General features: G+C 33.2%; 3 protein-coding genes across 3 annotated transcripts; 2 read left to right on the top strand and 1 right to left on the bottom strand.

The window, feature by feature from the left end:
• Positions 1 to 206: 206 nt before the first annotated feature.
• LOC144856102 (ubiquitin carboxyl-terminal hydrolase 15-like) lies at positions 207 to 12,198 on the top strand. Its single transcript, XM_078714073.1, has 20 exons — positions 207 to 335; positions 938 to 1,065; positions 1,192 to 1,452; positions 1,781 to 1,926; positions 2,095 to 2,207; positions 2,343 to 2,521; positions 2,621 to 2,754; positions 2,936 to 3,094; positions 3,214 to 3,441; positions 3,534 to 3,617; positions 3,885 to 3,979; positions 4,351 to 4,422; positions 4,558 to 4,674; positions 4,778 to 4,872; positions 4,955 to 5,167; positions 5,286 to 5,472; positions 6,346 to 6,495; positions 8,157 to 8,260; positions 9,696 to 9,784; positions 10,186 to 12,198. Exons 1-20 carry the CDS (start codon positions 247 to 249, stop codon positions 10,357 to 10,359), a joined length of 2,817 nt encoding a protein of 938 aa, XP_078570199.1. The 5' UTR covers positions 207 to 246; the 3' UTR covers positions 10,360 to 12,198.
• Positions 12,199 to 12,391: 193 nt separating this feature from the next.
• On the bottom strand, positions 12,392 to 13,597 carry LOC144856104 (uncharacterized). Its single transcript, XM_078714074.1, has one exon. It carries the CDS (start codon positions 13,335 to 13,337, stop codon positions 12,507 to 12,509), a length of 831 nt encoding a protein of 276 aa, XP_078570200.1. The 5' UTR covers positions 13,338 to 13,597; the 3' UTR covers positions 12,392 to 12,506.
• Positions 13,598 to 13,613: 16 nt separating this feature from the next.
• LOC144856105 (protein lifeguard 4-like) lies at positions 13,614 to 16,220 on the top strand. Its single transcript, XM_078714075.1, has 6 exons — positions 13,614 to 13,700; positions 14,124 to 14,256; positions 14,491 to 14,599; positions 14,846 to 14,951; positions 15,042 to 15,193; positions 15,482 to 16,220. The coding sequence occupies exons 2-6, from the start codon at positions 14,157 to 14,159 to the stop codon at positions 15,732 to 15,734; spliced, it is 720 nt and encodes a 239-aa protein (XP_078570201.1). The 5' UTR covers positions 13,614 to 13,700; positions 14,124 to 14,156; the 3' UTR covers positions 15,735 to 16,220.
• The last annotated feature ends 5 nt before the right edge of the window (positions 16,221 to 16,225 follow it).

Genomic DNA, 16,225 nt, shown 5'->3' with positions numbered 1-16,225 from the left:
TTATTTTACACATAATCATCTGACAGTTCCTGTTTATCTCACAATTTCTCTTATAGTTAAACTGTTTGGTTTGATTCGAAATATAAATTATTTGGGCACTCATATACCATCTCATATTCCTCAAACAACCGCGAGAAATACTAGGACACTAACGTCAAAAAAGGGTATTCCCGGTTCCCACACACACAAAAGTATGACGTCAAAATTCCCAGCATTCTTGGTGGTAGGTGGTACATTCGCAAAATCATGGCGGAAGGTGGTGCACCGAAGTTGGATGAGCAGAAGAAGGAAATATTTGACTTGATTAAAACGCCACTACGTAAAGGAGATACATGGTAAATAAAAATAACTTATTTTACTTTGATTGTCTGTGTTGGATGTATTTAACAGTAAACTATACCGATAAAGCGGCTATTGATAGCTAGGCCTAGGCTGCCCAGCATTTTTTTATTTAGAGTAGGCAGGTCCCTTGGCCAAGACTGTCCTCCGTCCCTAGGCCTATCCGCATTAACAAGCCTAGCTGACTGCCTAGCATGTAGGAGATAGAGACATAGAAAGACCCGAAAGTCAAATATATCATAATAACCATTAGTTAGGAGAGCTGCTATGCCTAGCCTAGGCCTAAGTGTTGTTTTGCATGGATGAAATGGGAATTCCCGGAATTAAAAAAAAAAATCACAAAAACTCTGTAGAAGATCAGAAGAACCTAGAGAATAATACATTTTTACAACGACTAATTAAATTGATGGTTCCTTAATTTATATAAAACAAGCCCTACCAACCAAGCATTGCGAACATAAGAAACAATTATTCCTGCACAAATGTTTTCTTCCTTGTTGTAGTAGTATTGTTTAAGTCCCTACACTACTTGGATAGTAGTGAAATACTTTGTGGAATATTTGGTGACACTTGTTTTTGACAAAACATTCTTTTAAAGGTATTTGGTGGACAGTAAATGGTTTAAACAATGGAAGAAGTATGTTGGATATGACAGTTGGGACATGTACAATGTGGGTCAGGAAACTGCTTTCCCAGGACCAGTAGATAACTCCCAGCTCTTAAAATGTAAGTTTAAACATCATATCAGGCCTAGAGGTTAGATAATGCCGGTTTGATATTATTATAAAACTTATATTAATGGGAACATTGTGAAATAACTAATTAAATGAATATCATACTGTTAATTGCTAGTGATGGATGAAGGTTCTGTGTTAAAAGAAAACCTTATAGATGACTTGGATTATGTATTGGTGCCAACAAATGCATGGGAGAAACTTATACTCTGGTATGGTATTATGGAAGGACAAGAACAGATAGCTCGTAAGGTGGTTGAACATGGAATGTTTGTAAAGCATTGCAAGGTAGAAGTGTACCTGATGGAGTTAAAACTCTGTAAGAATAGCAATCCAACTGATTGTGTCAGCAAGCAGTTTAGCAAAGCAGATACCATTGGTACGCTCAATTTTGTTTTATTGTTGTGTAGTATAGTTTAGTTTTCAGCAAGCAGTTTAGCAAAGAAGATACCATTAGTACACTCATTTTTTGTTTCATTGTTGTGTAGTATAGTTTTCAGTAAATGGGTTATTAAGATCATGCTACTAACTAGCTCATAATACTGTTTTAAACAAAGTCCTGTAAAAAGTAACTTGAACAGAAAACAATTCAAAGTCATCTTACTGTGAACACTGCTCTTTTGTAAGAATACTTTATAGTAACCATTGTGCAATGATGATGATATATACACTCTTAATTTACTTGGGTTTGGTTTTTTTTATCATAGAAACAATTGAAAGTGTAATGAGAGATGCTTTTAATATATCAGACAAGACTGAGATTAGAATATGGAATAAATACATGAGCAATACATATGAACAACTAGCAAAGAAAGATAACACGGTACAAGATGCTGGACTCTATCAGGGACAGGTTGGTGAATTAAACGTCTTTCACAATCACACAGCTAGTGGGAACTTGATGATGTACTACTTATAAATATAATCACACAGCTAGTGAGAACTTGATGATGCACTACCTACTGTATAAACACTTTAGTATACTAGTTGAAAATATAATACTTTATATTATTATTTTCAGGTTTTAGTTGTGGAACAAAAAAATGATGATGGATCATGGCCAAGGCAAACAACAAACTCTTACTCTTCTTCTTCAACAAGTAGTACAAGCAGGTCTACTGGTAGCAGTTCCAGGTATATACACCTGTATACTTAGTAGCTTTGTACACCTGTATCCTTTGTTTTTATTGAAATAACCAGTCAAGTGGCTGAATGGGACCAATAAATAATTATAAATTAATTATTATAAAATAATCTTGTTTTCAACAGGTCTTCTGGTTATGGTAGTAGTTACAGTTCATATTCATCGTCTTCATATGACTATGGCGGAAGCAGAGGCAGCGCCAAACCTGGATTGTGTGGTCTTAGTAACTTAGGAAATACATGTTTCATGAATTCTGCTCTACAATGTATGAGCAATGTCCCTCCGTTGACAAGATATTTTGTTGGTAAGTTATTTGATTATCGAAAAATATAGTGTAATTAATGGGGGAAAAAATGAGTAAAATAAATAAAGATAAAACTACACATGGAATTCTTTATTATAGTGAATAGTCATGAGCAGGAACTGAATGAAGATAACCCATTGGGTATGAAAGGCGAGATAGCCAGGGCTTATGCAGAACTCATTAAGCAAATGTGGTGTGGACGATACACTTATACTGTTCCTAGAAATTTTAAAGTAAGTATTCAAAAACAAATTAATTACAATCTGTAAAAGTGTAAATAATACTACAGTATACTGTAACTATTTTAACATAGGTTGTTATATGAAAGACTTCTTTACGCAAAGTTTAATTTTAAACAGAAAAGGAAAACAACTATGTAAAAGTATATTGGTGTAATTGTTGTGAAATGTTTAGATGCAGGTTGGCCGTTTTGCACCTCAGTTTTCTGGCTACCAACAGCAGGACTCACAAGAGCTTCTTGGATTCTTACTGGATGGTTTACATGAAGACTTAAACAGAATAAAGAAAAAACCTTATATTGAACTCAAAGAGGGTGATGGCCGACCAGACCATGTAAGATTACTAACTCAACTAGCCCACTTTTAACTTTACATAGTGTTTTGGACATTCAAAATGCACCATTACAATCTGTCTTTATACCAGTACATTAAATTATAATCTGTCTGTTTCAGGAAGTTTCCAAAGAAGCATGGGACAACCATTTGCAAAGAAATAATTCAATTATAGTTGATTTTTTCCATGGATTGTTCAAGTCAACGTTAGACTGTCCGACATGTCACAAGCGGTCCGTAACATTTGACCCTTTCTGCTTTTTGACGCTCCCACTTCCCATCATTGATAAAGAAAGGATTCTGGAAGTGTTTGTTGTTCGCATGGATCCAACTTTTAAACCAATCCAGGTAGTCTTTTATCCTTATTACATTTAGTAGAAACAAATAGCTGAAAGTGGTAGAAATAAGCATTTAAAAACAAATTTACTTTCTCTTTTCAGATGAAAGTAACTGTTCCAAAAATGGGTGTGGTTTCAGACCTATGTAAAGCTGTTCATACCATAACCAATATAAATGAAGACATGGTATGTGAGGATTTGAATTTACACAAAGTAGAGAACATTTTTATGAATGACTATCAAAGCTTTGAGTAACTATTACTGTACCTACTTTAAGTAAATAATGATTACCCATCTACTGTCCTGTGCATATTTATTTCTACCAGCAGTGCTACCACTACCATTTCCCTCCAAACTTTCCCTCACCTCTAACCAAATTTCGTCTTTCTGACCCACTTACTTCCCCGATAATGTTATGAACTAAATTTATAATGAAATGCAATGTTTTTGTAGATGGTAGTAACTGATGTGTACAATCACAGATTTCATAAAGTATTTGGTATGGATGTTCGATTGGAGACAATTCTTGATAGAGATGACATTTTTGTGTAAGTGATTAACATTGATGTACTAATGATTTACCCATCATTATCATTATCATCATCAACATCATTATCATCGTCATTATTATCAACATCATTATCATTGTCATTATCATCAACATCGTCATCATTATCATTATCAAATTCATCAACATCATTATCGTTATCATCATCAAATTCATCAACATCGTCATCAACATCATTATCATCAACAACATCATCATCAACATCATTATCATCATCAAATTCATCAACATCATTATCATCATCAAATTCATCAACATCATTATCATTATCATCATCAAATTCATCAGCATCAATATCTAATCATCTTCTTCAGTAAGCAACTATATCATTAATGATTTTTATTATTGCAGATATGAAGTGCCTGTAAATACACCAGATCATCCAGAAACACTCATCCTTCCAATCTATTTAAGGGAAAGAGGGTAAGAATTGTATACATTGAACTTATAAACTAATACATTTACTAATCTATTTAAGGAAAAAGGGATAACAAATGTATGATTGTTACTAAGTACTTAATAGTATGTTTGTAGTATACTTGTTACTTTTATTTTTAGTGGTACTTATTATTCAAGTGGTGGAACTACGTTATTTGGACAGCCAATGTTAATACCAGTGAATCGCAATGACACCACATATGATGACCTCTACAATATTATAATGCACAAAATGAGGTATTTATTTACAAAACAATTAAAATACAAAACAACATGGTAGTATTGTAGTATATGATAAACACTTGTCCAATACATTTACCTGTATTTTCTATTACTATAGTCGATATGTTAGGCAACCTTTAAATGACGATTGGTATTTGAAAAATGGTAAAGAGGATGATGAAGAAAACAAAGATGAACATCAAGAAAATGGTGGTAAGTACGTATTTCCAGCATACCAAAGTAAGTATATCAGCATCTTTAGTAGTTATTAATACTTATTATTGCATCTTTCAAGAAATGGACTCGACCTCTGATAGTGAAGATGTTAATGAGAATGAAGAGCAGCGAGAGACAAAGGAATCAGAAAGGAATGGTGTCGTTGATGAAGACAAGAAATCAAACAAAACAAAACAACGCAAACGACTGTTTTCAATGGTCCAAGTGAACTCCTATGGAAGTTCAGATATATCCAAAGTTAAAGATGATGCAACACCAATTAAGTTCACCAGTAAGTGCTCATCTTTGTAATGTGTCATTGTAACTACCATTTAATAAGAAATCCATTCTAAAGTATTCCATCTCATCTTAACTTCTTACCTCAAAAGTTGTATTTATTTCAACTTTAGATCGCACATACATTGCTCTTGATTGGGTAGCAGAAGCTAAGCGGCAGTTTTATTTATCTGAAGAAGCTGAAGCATTTGAGAAACATGAAAGTGTAAAGAACACTGTGCGCAAGAAACCAGTTATTAAATTAGATGACTGTATTAAACTATTTCTAACAAAAGAACAGCTTGGTAAAGATGATCTATGGTATGTTATTCATTATCATTTATAACCATAATGGAATTAGTAATAACTTCATTAGTAACTATTGTTATCATAATTCATGTTTTGTTTTGAAAGGTACTGTCCAGAATGTAAAGAACAACTATTGTTATCATAATTCATGTTTTGTTTTGAAAGGTACTGTCCAGAATGTAAAGAACAACTATTGTTATCATAATTCATGTTTTGTTTTGAAAGGTACTGTCCAGAATGTAAAGAACAACTATTGTTATCATAATTCATGTTTTGTTTTGAAAGGTACTGTCCAGAATGTAAAGAACAACTATTGTTATCATAATTCATGTTTTGTTTTGAAAGGTACTGTCCAGAATGTAAAGAACAACTATTGTTATCATAATTCATGTTTTGTTTTCAAAGGTACTGTCCAGAATGTAAAGAACAACTATTGTTATCATAATTCATGTTTTGTTTTCAAAGGTACTGTCCAGAATGTAAAGAACAACTATTGTTATCATAATTCATGTTTTGTTTTCAAAGGTACTGTCCAGAATGTAAAGAACAACTATTGTTATCATAATTCATGTTTTGTTTTGAAAGGTACTGTCCAGAATGTAAAGAACAACTATTGTTATCATAATTCATGTTTTGTTTTCAAAGGTACTGTCCAGAATGTAAAGAACAACTATTGTTATCATAATTCATGTTTTGTTTTGAAAGGTACTGTCCAGAATGTAAAGAACAACTATTGTTATCATAATTCATGTTTTGTTTTCAAAGGTACTGTCCAGAATGTAAAGAACAACTATTGTTATCATAATTCATGTTTTGTTTTGAAAGGTACTGTCCAGAATGTAAAGAACAACTATTGTTATCATAATTCATGTTTTGTTTTGAAAGGTACTGTCCAGAATGTAAAGAACATCGACAAGCTTACAAGAAGTTTGACTTGTGGAAGTTACCAAAAATACTTGTAATCAATTTAAAACGATTCTCCTACAATCGTTATTGGAGGGACAAACTAGATGCCCATGTTGTATATCCTGTAGAGTAAGTATTAACTGTAAACTAGATGCCCATGTTGTACATCCTGTAGAGTAAGTATTAACTGTAAACTAGATGCCATGTTGTATATCCTGTAGAGTAAGTATTAACTGTTAACTAGATGCCCATGTTGTATATCCTGTAGAGTAAGTATTAACTGTAAACTAGATGCCCATGTTGTATATCCTGTAGAGTAAGTATTAACTGTAAACTAGATGCCCATGTTGTATATCCTGTAGAGTAAGTATTAACTGTAAACTAGATGCCCATGTTGTATATCCTGTAGAGTAAGTATTAACTGTTAACTAGATTCCCATGTTGTATATCCTGTAGAGTAAGTATTAACTGTTAACTAGATGCCATGTTGTATATCCTGTAGAGTAAGTATTAACTGTAAACTAGATGCCCATGTTGTATATCCTGTAGAGTAAGTATTAACTGTAAACTAGATGCCATGTTGTATATCCTGTAGAGTAAGTATTAACTGTAAACTAGATGCCCATGTTGTATATCCTGTAGAGTAAGTATTAACTGTTAACTAGATGCCCATGTTGTATATCCTGTAGAGTAAGTATTAACTGTAAACTAGATGCCCATGTTGTATATCCTGTAGAGTAAGTATTAACTGTAAACTAGATGCCCATGTTGTATATCCTGTAGAGTAAGTATTAACTGTAAACTAGATGCCCATGTTGTATATCCTGTAGAGTAAGTATTAACTGTAAACTAGATGCCCATGTTGTATATCCTGTAGAGTAAGTATTAACTGTAAACTAGATGCCATGTTGTATATCCTGTAGAGTAAGTATTAACTGTAAACTAGATGCCCATGTTGTATATCCTGTAGAGTAAGTATTAACTGTTAACTAGATGCCCATGTTGTATATCCTGTAGAGTAAGTATTAACTGTAAACTAGATGCCCATGTTGTATATCCTGTAGAGTAAGTATTAACTGTAAACTAGATGCCCATGTTGTATATCCTGTAGAGTAAGTATTAACTGTAAACTAGATGCCCATGTTGTATATCCTGTAGAGTAAGTATTAACTGTAAACTAGATGCCATGTTGTATATCCTGTAGAGTAAGTATTAACTGTAAACTAGATGCCCATGTTGTATATCCTGTAGAGTAAGTATTAACTGTAAACTAGATGCCATGTTGTATATCCTGTAGAGTAAGTATTAACTGTTAACTAGATGCCATGTTGTATATCCTGTAGAGTAAGTATTAACTGTTAACTAGATGCCATGTTGTATATCCTGTAGACTAAGTATTAACTGTAAACTAGATGCCCATGTTGTATATCCTGTAGAGTAAGTATTAACTGTAAACTAGATGCCCATGTTGTATATCCTGTAGAGTAAGTATTAACTGTAAACTAGATGCCCATGTTGTATATCCTGTAGAGTAAGTATTAACTGTAAACTAGATGCCCATGTTGTATATCCTGTAGAGTAAGTATTAACTGTTAACTAGATGCCCATGTTGTATATCCTGTAGAGTAAGTATTAACTGTAAACTAGATGCCATGTTGTATATCCTGTAGAGTAAGTATTAACTGTAAACTAGATGCCCATGTTGTATATCCTGTAGAAGTATTTGTACATTGTTACCTCATCTAGCATTGCACAAATTCTATATTTACTCTAAAATTTTATTTTAACAGAAATTTTAACATAAAGGAATATGTGTTGAATGAGGATGGAGGACCATTTGTATATGATCTATTAGGAGTTGTGAACCATTATGGTGGCCTAGGTGGAGGCCATTGTAAGTATTTGTTACTTAAATAGTATAATGAGTCTGCCTATTCTACTGACAGTAGGTTGATAGTATAATGAGTCTGCCTATTCTACTGACAGTAGGTTGATAGTATAATGAGTCTGCCTATTCTAATGACAGTAGGTTGATAGTATAATGAGTCTGCCTATTCCACTGACAGTAGGTTGATAGTATAATGAGTCTGCCTATTCTACTGACAGTAGGTTGATAGTATAATGAGTCTGCCTATTCTACTGACAGTAGGTTGATAGTATAATGAGTCTGCCTATTCTACTGACAGTAGGTTGATAGTATAATGAGTCTGCCTATTCTACTGACAGTAGGTTGATAGTATAATGAGTCTGCCTATTCCACTGACAGTAGGTTGATAGTATAATGAGTCTGCCTATTCCACTGACAGTAGGTTGATAGTATAATGAGTCTGCCTATTCCACTGACAGTAGGTTGATAGTATAATGAGTCTGCCTATTCTACTGACAGTAGGTTGATAGTATAATGAGTCTGCCTATTCTACTGACAGTAGGTTGATAGTATAATGAGTCTGCCTATTCCACTGACAGTAGGTTGATAGTATAATGAGTCTGCCTATTCTACTGACAGTAGGTTGATAGTATAATGAGTCTGCCTATTCTACTGACAGTAGGTTGATAGTATAATGAGTCTGCCTATTCTACTGACAGTAGGTTGATAGTATAATGAGTCTGCCTATTCTACTGACAGTAGGTTGATAGTATAATGAGTCTGCCTATTCCACTGACAGTAGGTTGATAGTATAATGAGTCTGCCTATTCCACTGACAGTAGGTTGATAGTATAATGAGTCTGCCTATTCCACTGACAGTAGGTTGATAGTATAATGAGTCTGCCTATTCTACTGACAGTAGGTTGATAGTATAATGAGTCTGCCTATTCTACTGACAGTAGGTTGATAGTATAATGAGTCTGCCTATTCTACTGACAGTAGGTTGATAGTATAATGAGTCTGCCTATTCTACTGACAGTAGGTTGATAGTATAATGAGTCTGCCTATTCTACTGACAGTAGGTTGATAGTATAATGAGTCTGCCTATTCCACTGACAGTAGGTTGATAGTATAATGAGTCTGCCTATTCTACTGACAGTAGGTTGATAGTATAATGAGTCTGCCTATTCTACTGACAGTAGGTTGATAGTATAATGAGTCTGCCTATTCCACTGACAGTAGGTTGATAGTATAATGAGTCTGCCTATTCTACTGACAGTAGGTTGAGATGCTCATTGAGTTGCCACTAGTGTTTGTTAAAGAGAAAAACATGAATAAATCTTGCAGCTATCTTGCAGCTATCTTGCAGCTGTAAAAGCTGGCATAATTAATGAAATGTGTCATGTTGTCAGTCAGCATGTATGTATTTGTAGGTAATATTGTTAACTTCTTTTTACTACAGACACAGCCTATGCAAAGAATATAGAGGACCAACAGTGGTATAATTTTGATGACAGCTCAGTATCAGCTGTAGACAAAGACAGTGTTATTGTAAGTATTAAGTGCTGGCTAGAGGATGTGTGAAAATAATGCAACACATTTCTTTGTTGAAATTAGTTGGTCCGTTTTTTTTCAATGGAAATGTTTAAAGATATATTGTCCCCTTGAAAAAATAATTCTTAACAAAATTTTTTTTGAATATGCCATTTTACTGCAACATAATAGTTATCCACTTTGACCAAAAATTGGATCGAAAAAAAATGTATTTACCTGAAAAAAACTAATTTAAAGCAAAAAATTGTCAAATTGGCTGCCAGTCAAAACTACAACAAAACATATTCAAAGTCTGATTTAATTAATCTTCATTTTTTATGTTTTTAATTATTTTGAATATTTTCACTTTAAGCTTAATGTATTTTGTAATGTAATAATGTAACATATGTATTTTGTAGTCCAAAGCAGGATATGTGCTGTTTTATATGCGCAAAGATCCAGATGATGCACGCCACCGCCGAGTTTCCGCTTCATTAGCTTCACCCGAAGAAGATGACGATATACCGGACACATCCACCAATGAAGATCGAGCGGAGGAGGAAGAAGAAGATATGGAGACAGACCCAAGTTAAACCTTGTGTGTCTGAAAAAAAACAAACTGAAATAACAATTCAAAGATGTTTGCAGCAAGAATTTCAGACGCAGCTGTGACTTGTTGTAAAACTGAATGCTGATTCCAATTACAAATGAAAGCTTTAGCTATAAGTAAATGTAGAGTGAATATAGTGTACAGCTAATAAACATAGCATATACATATGACTGTATGCAATCCATTTGGCTAAAATACATTTATATTACAATGGGCTATTAATTTCATATAACATCCCTCCCCTGTAATGGAACAGTCCATATTTATGTACATTCCTATTTTAAACGTCCTCTTCAATTCATCTTTGTATTGATGGCGCAATAATGGAAAGTCCTAAAATACATATGAGATAACAATCAATCCTAATGATCCAAACATCAACATCATGTGTTCATATATCCATGGCACTATCCCATGGCACTATCCCGTGGCACTTTCCCAATAAACATCAAATTTACTGAAATATGTTTTAACAGATAAATGGATGATTCATTGCTTTTGTTTGAAACAATTTAGACAAATCAAAATTATTTTATTAAGTGAATAGAATGAATTGTCTAAGAATTTGCATAAAAAGTTATCAAGTTATATATATCTGTACATCTTTTTAAATAATCATAAATGCATTATAGTTTTGCACATATATATTTTACATTAGTATTGTCTGATTACCTTCACCTACAACAGCAAGACGTGATACTGTATAGGTTCCCATAGACTATTTTACATTAGTATTGTCTGATTACCTTCACCTACAACAGCAAGACATGATAGTGTATAGGTTCCCATAGACTATTTTACATTAGTATTGTCTGATTACCTTCACCTACAACAGCAAGACGTGATACTGTATAGGTCCCTTAGACTATTTTACATTAGTATTGTCTGATTACCTTCACCTACAACAGCAAGACATGATACTGTATAGGTCCCTTAGACTATTTTACATTAGTATTGTCTGATTACCTTCACCTACAACAGCAAGACGTGATACTGTATAGGTTCCCATAGACTATTTTACATTAGTATTGTCTGATTACCTTCACCTACAACAGCAAGACGTGATACTGTATAGGTTCCCATAGACTATTTTACATTAGTATTGTCTGATTACCTTCACCTACAACAGCAAGACATGATACTGTATAGGTTCCCATAGACTATTTTATTTTGCAGTTGATTTCTTTATATTGTACAGGATATATATATAAGGATTTACTAGGTACAGTAAGGTAGTGATGCCAGGCCCAATACACATACTGGCCCTTTCTTATGGCATTTTATTTTTTATATTTTAAACACCAATAATATTTCTTACTAATTTAATATTGTATCTAACAATTCCATACATTTTAGTGAAAATAATGTGGAAACCTGTGAAGTTAGGGGTCACGTGATAAACAATAAAAATATTGATTTTATTATTTGCAGACTTGCGTAACTTGCTTTCGAATCGGACGAGTACAAGCTGCATACAATTTGGTTGTACTCTGGGAAATTATCTTCATACATCATATTTATAGCCCATGTATTGTTTAAAGGTCACTCCAACTTTGAGAGGGCGTGTCTTTTTTCCTTCAATCAATCTTTCCAATAGTTGTAAAAAATCTACCCAACAAAACAGTATATTTATATTATTTGTGGTTTGCAAGGAAAGTACAGTAATTCAGTGTTAATTTTTAGTCAGAAATTGTTATATTTTGTGTAATTTATTCAAATGTAGTTTATAATTTATACAATAATTTAATAACAATTCAAGGGTAAAATTGAAAATGCTTCACAAATAAAATTTAACAAATAAAGCTATAATTCTATCAGTTTAGCTGTTGTAAAAGTGTTTAATTGTTGATGAAATTTGATTTGAGTAATTTTATTCAGCTGATCCCTCTAGCCAGATTTACCAGATGTTTAATACTTAAGTATTAAGAATCAACTTAAGTCATGCTGCTTTATTATTACTGGTCTATCATTTATTGTAGTCAACAAGTACAAAACATAATATAAATGACACAATATTTTACTAGAAAACAGTGATTTTTATTTAATACAAATTACTAAACTGGAATGAATTAGGAAAGGTAAAACATTTATATATTTTGTACGATAAAGTCAGTTACTGTTGGCGTGTATTCATAGATCAATGGTTTCTGTGGAATCTGGTTGAAGATAACGTTTATTTCCAAACTCATCTGTAAACATGACTGCATTACCAACTGGATTGAACAGCTCCCAAAGTTTCTCAAATTCCCCTTTATATGGATGGACAATTAGTGGTTCGTTTGTGACCAATACATTCTCATTGTTTCCCAAAATGGCGTGCCGTGTCCAATTCAACGATCCATTTAAAAGTATGATACCATCAATAATTATAAATTTATGATGCATCAAAAAGCTTGAAAGGTCTGTGCGTACATCAATTCCATTTTTGCGTAGATTTCCAATGTGGTTTCCAGATAAGTTAATAGATTCATCATCTGTAATAACTCGAACGACTACACCTTTCTTGTGCAATTCGATAAGTATATTTAAAATGACTTTATTTGATAAGGTATACACGCATACATCAATTGATTTCTTTGCTGATTGCAGGTAACGTGTGAGTTTGACAAACGGTGATACTTTGTGACTAAATCGACAATTGCTGCTAGTGCATCCGCTTCCCCAGAAATGGTGTTTACACGGTTCATGGCTTTCTGGAAAGAAGTGCACTTCGTGAAAGATGTTCAGTTGTGAGCTTGGACGGGTGCTGTTATCTGAAAGTGTTGCATATTCAATAGCGGGTAGAGATAGTCTTCGGTGATTTCTTTGAAATATTCTTATGAAGCACTGGCTACAGTAAGTTCTTGCTTGTGACAGAGAATCTCTAAAGGTCTGTGATTTACATCCCATATACAGCATGTACAACACTTCAGAAACCACACCAGCACTCAGGAAGGCAGTTGCCCATACTTTGAAACTCATGTTTCTCAATTTTCTAATAATCTAGGCCTAGGCCTACTAATATTATTATAGAATTGACATATCTATAATTAATCAACTTAATTATTGTGAATGTCAAACAGCTCTCATGCCAAATCACGACTGATAATCTGATATATACAGTTAGTTGACAAGAAAAGAGAGTAGCCAGCCAGGGGAGCCACACCAAAGCCGTGAACTTCCGTTTTTTTTTATTGAAAAAGTTGTTGTTTTCGGGATTTCTTCGTCGGATTTCGTTCGTCGGGGTCTGTATAACGCCCTCAAGCGTTTTCATGCTTCAGTGATTACTCTAATAGATACGTATTTCATAAATAAAGATAAAAACAAAATTTGAAGTTATAAAAGGTAAGTGAATACACCCTTATTTTGAATCTCATTTGTGTATGATTCCAATGGGTTAGATATCTATCCCCCGTATCTATCATCAGTCTCTTTTTTTCTAGGCTAGGCTTAGCTAACCAGGTAATAATGGAAGGAAGGTAAAAAGGGGATGTTCTACGGGCGGTACATCCGTACTCACTACGTACTAGACTGTGATATAGGCCTAGATGGCCTATCTAGGTCCAAACGCGCGGTCCTTTTAATAATAGCCTCTGGAAAAGGTTGCTAAAGGACTTAGCAATTTAGCCCCTGCTGACTGGGCAGAAGCTAGACCAAACAAATACTATTTTTACTCATTTATTTATAGGCCTAGCCAGCCATACAATATTACATACAGACAGAAGAAAACATTAAATTGAACCGTTTTTAATATATTCTTTATTTTAGCTTTTATATAATTCATTTTACTTCGTCGTAATCATGGAAGTAATTGACATAGAAAGTGGTAAACAGTCTAGTATTGAAGATGACTTTAAATATGGAAGTAATGTTGCAACAGCACACATTCAAGTTCGAATGGGTAAGTAAATAGGATCTTAACAAACTATTATAGTAAATATTAATGTGACTATACTCAAATCTTTATTCCTTCTAATATGAATAGATCATGTTTTGTATGCTAGTCTACGAATAAATTTGAAATGTATCAGTAAAATTGTAGTGTGGATGGATCAAACTCAAATGTTTGAACTTTGTAATATAAATGGATCATGTTTTGTATGCTAATTATAAATTTCAAATGTATCTGTTGTAGGTTTTTTGCGTAAGGTGTATGGAATTCTATCCTTACAACTAATTGTTACCACCGTCACTGCAGCCTTGTTTATGTCGTCATCCACCATCAAGGGTTATGTACAACAAAGGTACCATTTTTAATTTAGTTTCTCCAACTTATTTAAATAATATTAAGACATGGGCTTTTAAATATCGGGTACATGACAGAGTTCATGGGTGTTGTGGAACCAGTGACTACAAAAGTAAAAGAATCAATACTTATGTAATAACAGTGTGAATAATGGTACATATTACATTAATGTTGTTTAGTTCTAGATATTAATGTTTTCTATTGTAGCTCCTTAATTTTTGATAAATATGTTTTTTTTTTTCAGTTCTGGATGTTTGATGTTAGCATGCATTTTATCACTAGGCCTTATTGTAGCATTGATGGTTAAACGTCATGAATCACCTACAAACATGTACCTTCTCTTTGCTTTTGTAAGTATTTTATATCATTTGTCCTAAATTTAGACTATATTCAAATAATGATGTGATGCATGCATTATTAACCAGTTTTGTGTCATATAGACTTTTGTAGAAGCATACTCTATTGGTACAGTTGTGACATTCTACGATGTAGATGTTGTGATCCAGGCATTTGTGTTAACGGCTGCAGTCACTCTAGCACTTACGTTCTATACACTTCAAAGCAAAAGAGACTTCACTTCCTGGGGTGCTGGGTAAGTACAATTATATGTCTGTAGAATTTAATATAAGCATACTATAGACTTCACTTCCTGGGGTGCTGGGTAAGTACAATTATATGTCTGTAGAATTTAATATAAGCATACTATAGACTTCACTTCCTGGGGTGCTGGGTAAGTACACTTATATGTCTGCAGAATTTAATATAAGCATACTATAGACTTCACTTCCTGGGGTGCTGGGTAGGTACAATATATATATATACATATTAATATTTTTGCTTGATTAGAACAATTAATAAGCAACCATACTTTCATTTTCAGATTGTTTTCAGTTTTGTGGGTGTTGATTTTTGCAAGCATACTACAGCTGTTTTTCCAAAGTGAAGTAATGAATCTGATGATTGCCGTTGGAGGCGCTGTTCTCTTCTCTCTGTTTATCATTTATGACACTCATCTTTTAATGCATAAATTGTCACCAGAAGAGTACATCTTGGCGTCTATTAACCTTTATTTGGATATTATAAACCTTTTCTTGTACATTCTACGTATACTTAATGAAGCTAAGAAACGATAGGACTAACTCGTTCAAAAAGCTGTCATTCAAGTGATTCTAGTGCAAAATCCATTCTTGGCATACATTTTCAATTTTTATTTCTTTACATGGGGATATATTTTATCTTCATGCATCAATTGAAACGCCTGTATTAATATTTTGATTGCTAATTACTGTTACTACTATAAGTTGTTTTTAGATATCATAAGGATATTTGATTGTGTATTTAGAGGTGCATGGAGGTATAAGGTGTAATTAAATATATTTTTGTAATTTTAATGTATGAAACTAAAGTAATATTAAATATATGGGTTTTCACTTCATAGATTTAGAGTTGGAGGAATATTGATTAAGAAATAATACTTAATAATAGGTCAGGTAGTTGTGTAAGAGGGGATTTTGTTTGTTATTATGCACAGCAGTAGGCCCTACACTGATGGGAGGGAACATCTGACAGGTGAATTGTATGTATTTAAAGCAATAAAAACAAATTGGAACACAGCTGTATTTTG

This window comes from Antedon bifida, chromosome 11, assembly GCF_963402885.1.
Source record: "Antedon bifida chromosome 11, ecAntBifi1.1, whole genome shotgun sequence".
Taxonomy (NCBI): domain Eukaryota; kingdom Metazoa; phylum Echinodermata; class Crinoidea; order Comatulida; family Antedonidae; genus Antedon; species Antedon bifida.
This window is presented reverse-complemented; position numbering and strand designations above follow the sequence as displayed.

Excerpts from the sequence above, each read along its gene's own strand:
- LOC144856102 (XM_078714073.1), top strand. The coding sequence starts at position 247 with ATGGCGGAAGGTGGTGCACCGAAGTTGGATGAGCAGAAGAAGGAAATA. Across the intron at positions 1,453-1,780 it reads TAGCAAAGCAGATACCATTG|AAACAATTGAAAGTGTAATG; the intron begins GTACGCTCAATT and ends TTTTTATCATAG. Across the intron at positions 8,261-9,695 it reads TGGCCTAGGTGGAGGCCATT|ACACAGCCTATGCAAAGAAT; the intron begins GTAAGTATTTGT and ends TTTTTACTACAG.
- LOC144856104 (XM_078714074.1), bottom strand. The coding sequence starts at position 13,337 with ATGAGTTTCAAAGTATGGGCAACTGCCTTCCTGAGTGCTGGTGTGGTT.
- LOC144856105 (XM_078714075.1), top strand. The coding sequence starts at position 14,157 with ATGGAAGTAATTGACATAGAAAGTGGTAAACAGTCTAGTATTGAAGAT. Across the intron at positions 14,952-15,041 it reads TGTACCTTCTCTTTGCTTTT|ACTTTTGTAGAAGCATACTC; the intron begins GTAAGTATTTTA and ends TGTGTCATATAG. Across the intron at positions 15,194-15,481 it reads TTCACTTCCTGGGGTGCTGG|ATTGTTTTCAGTTTTGTGGG; the intron begins GTAAGTACAATT and ends TTTCATTTTCAG.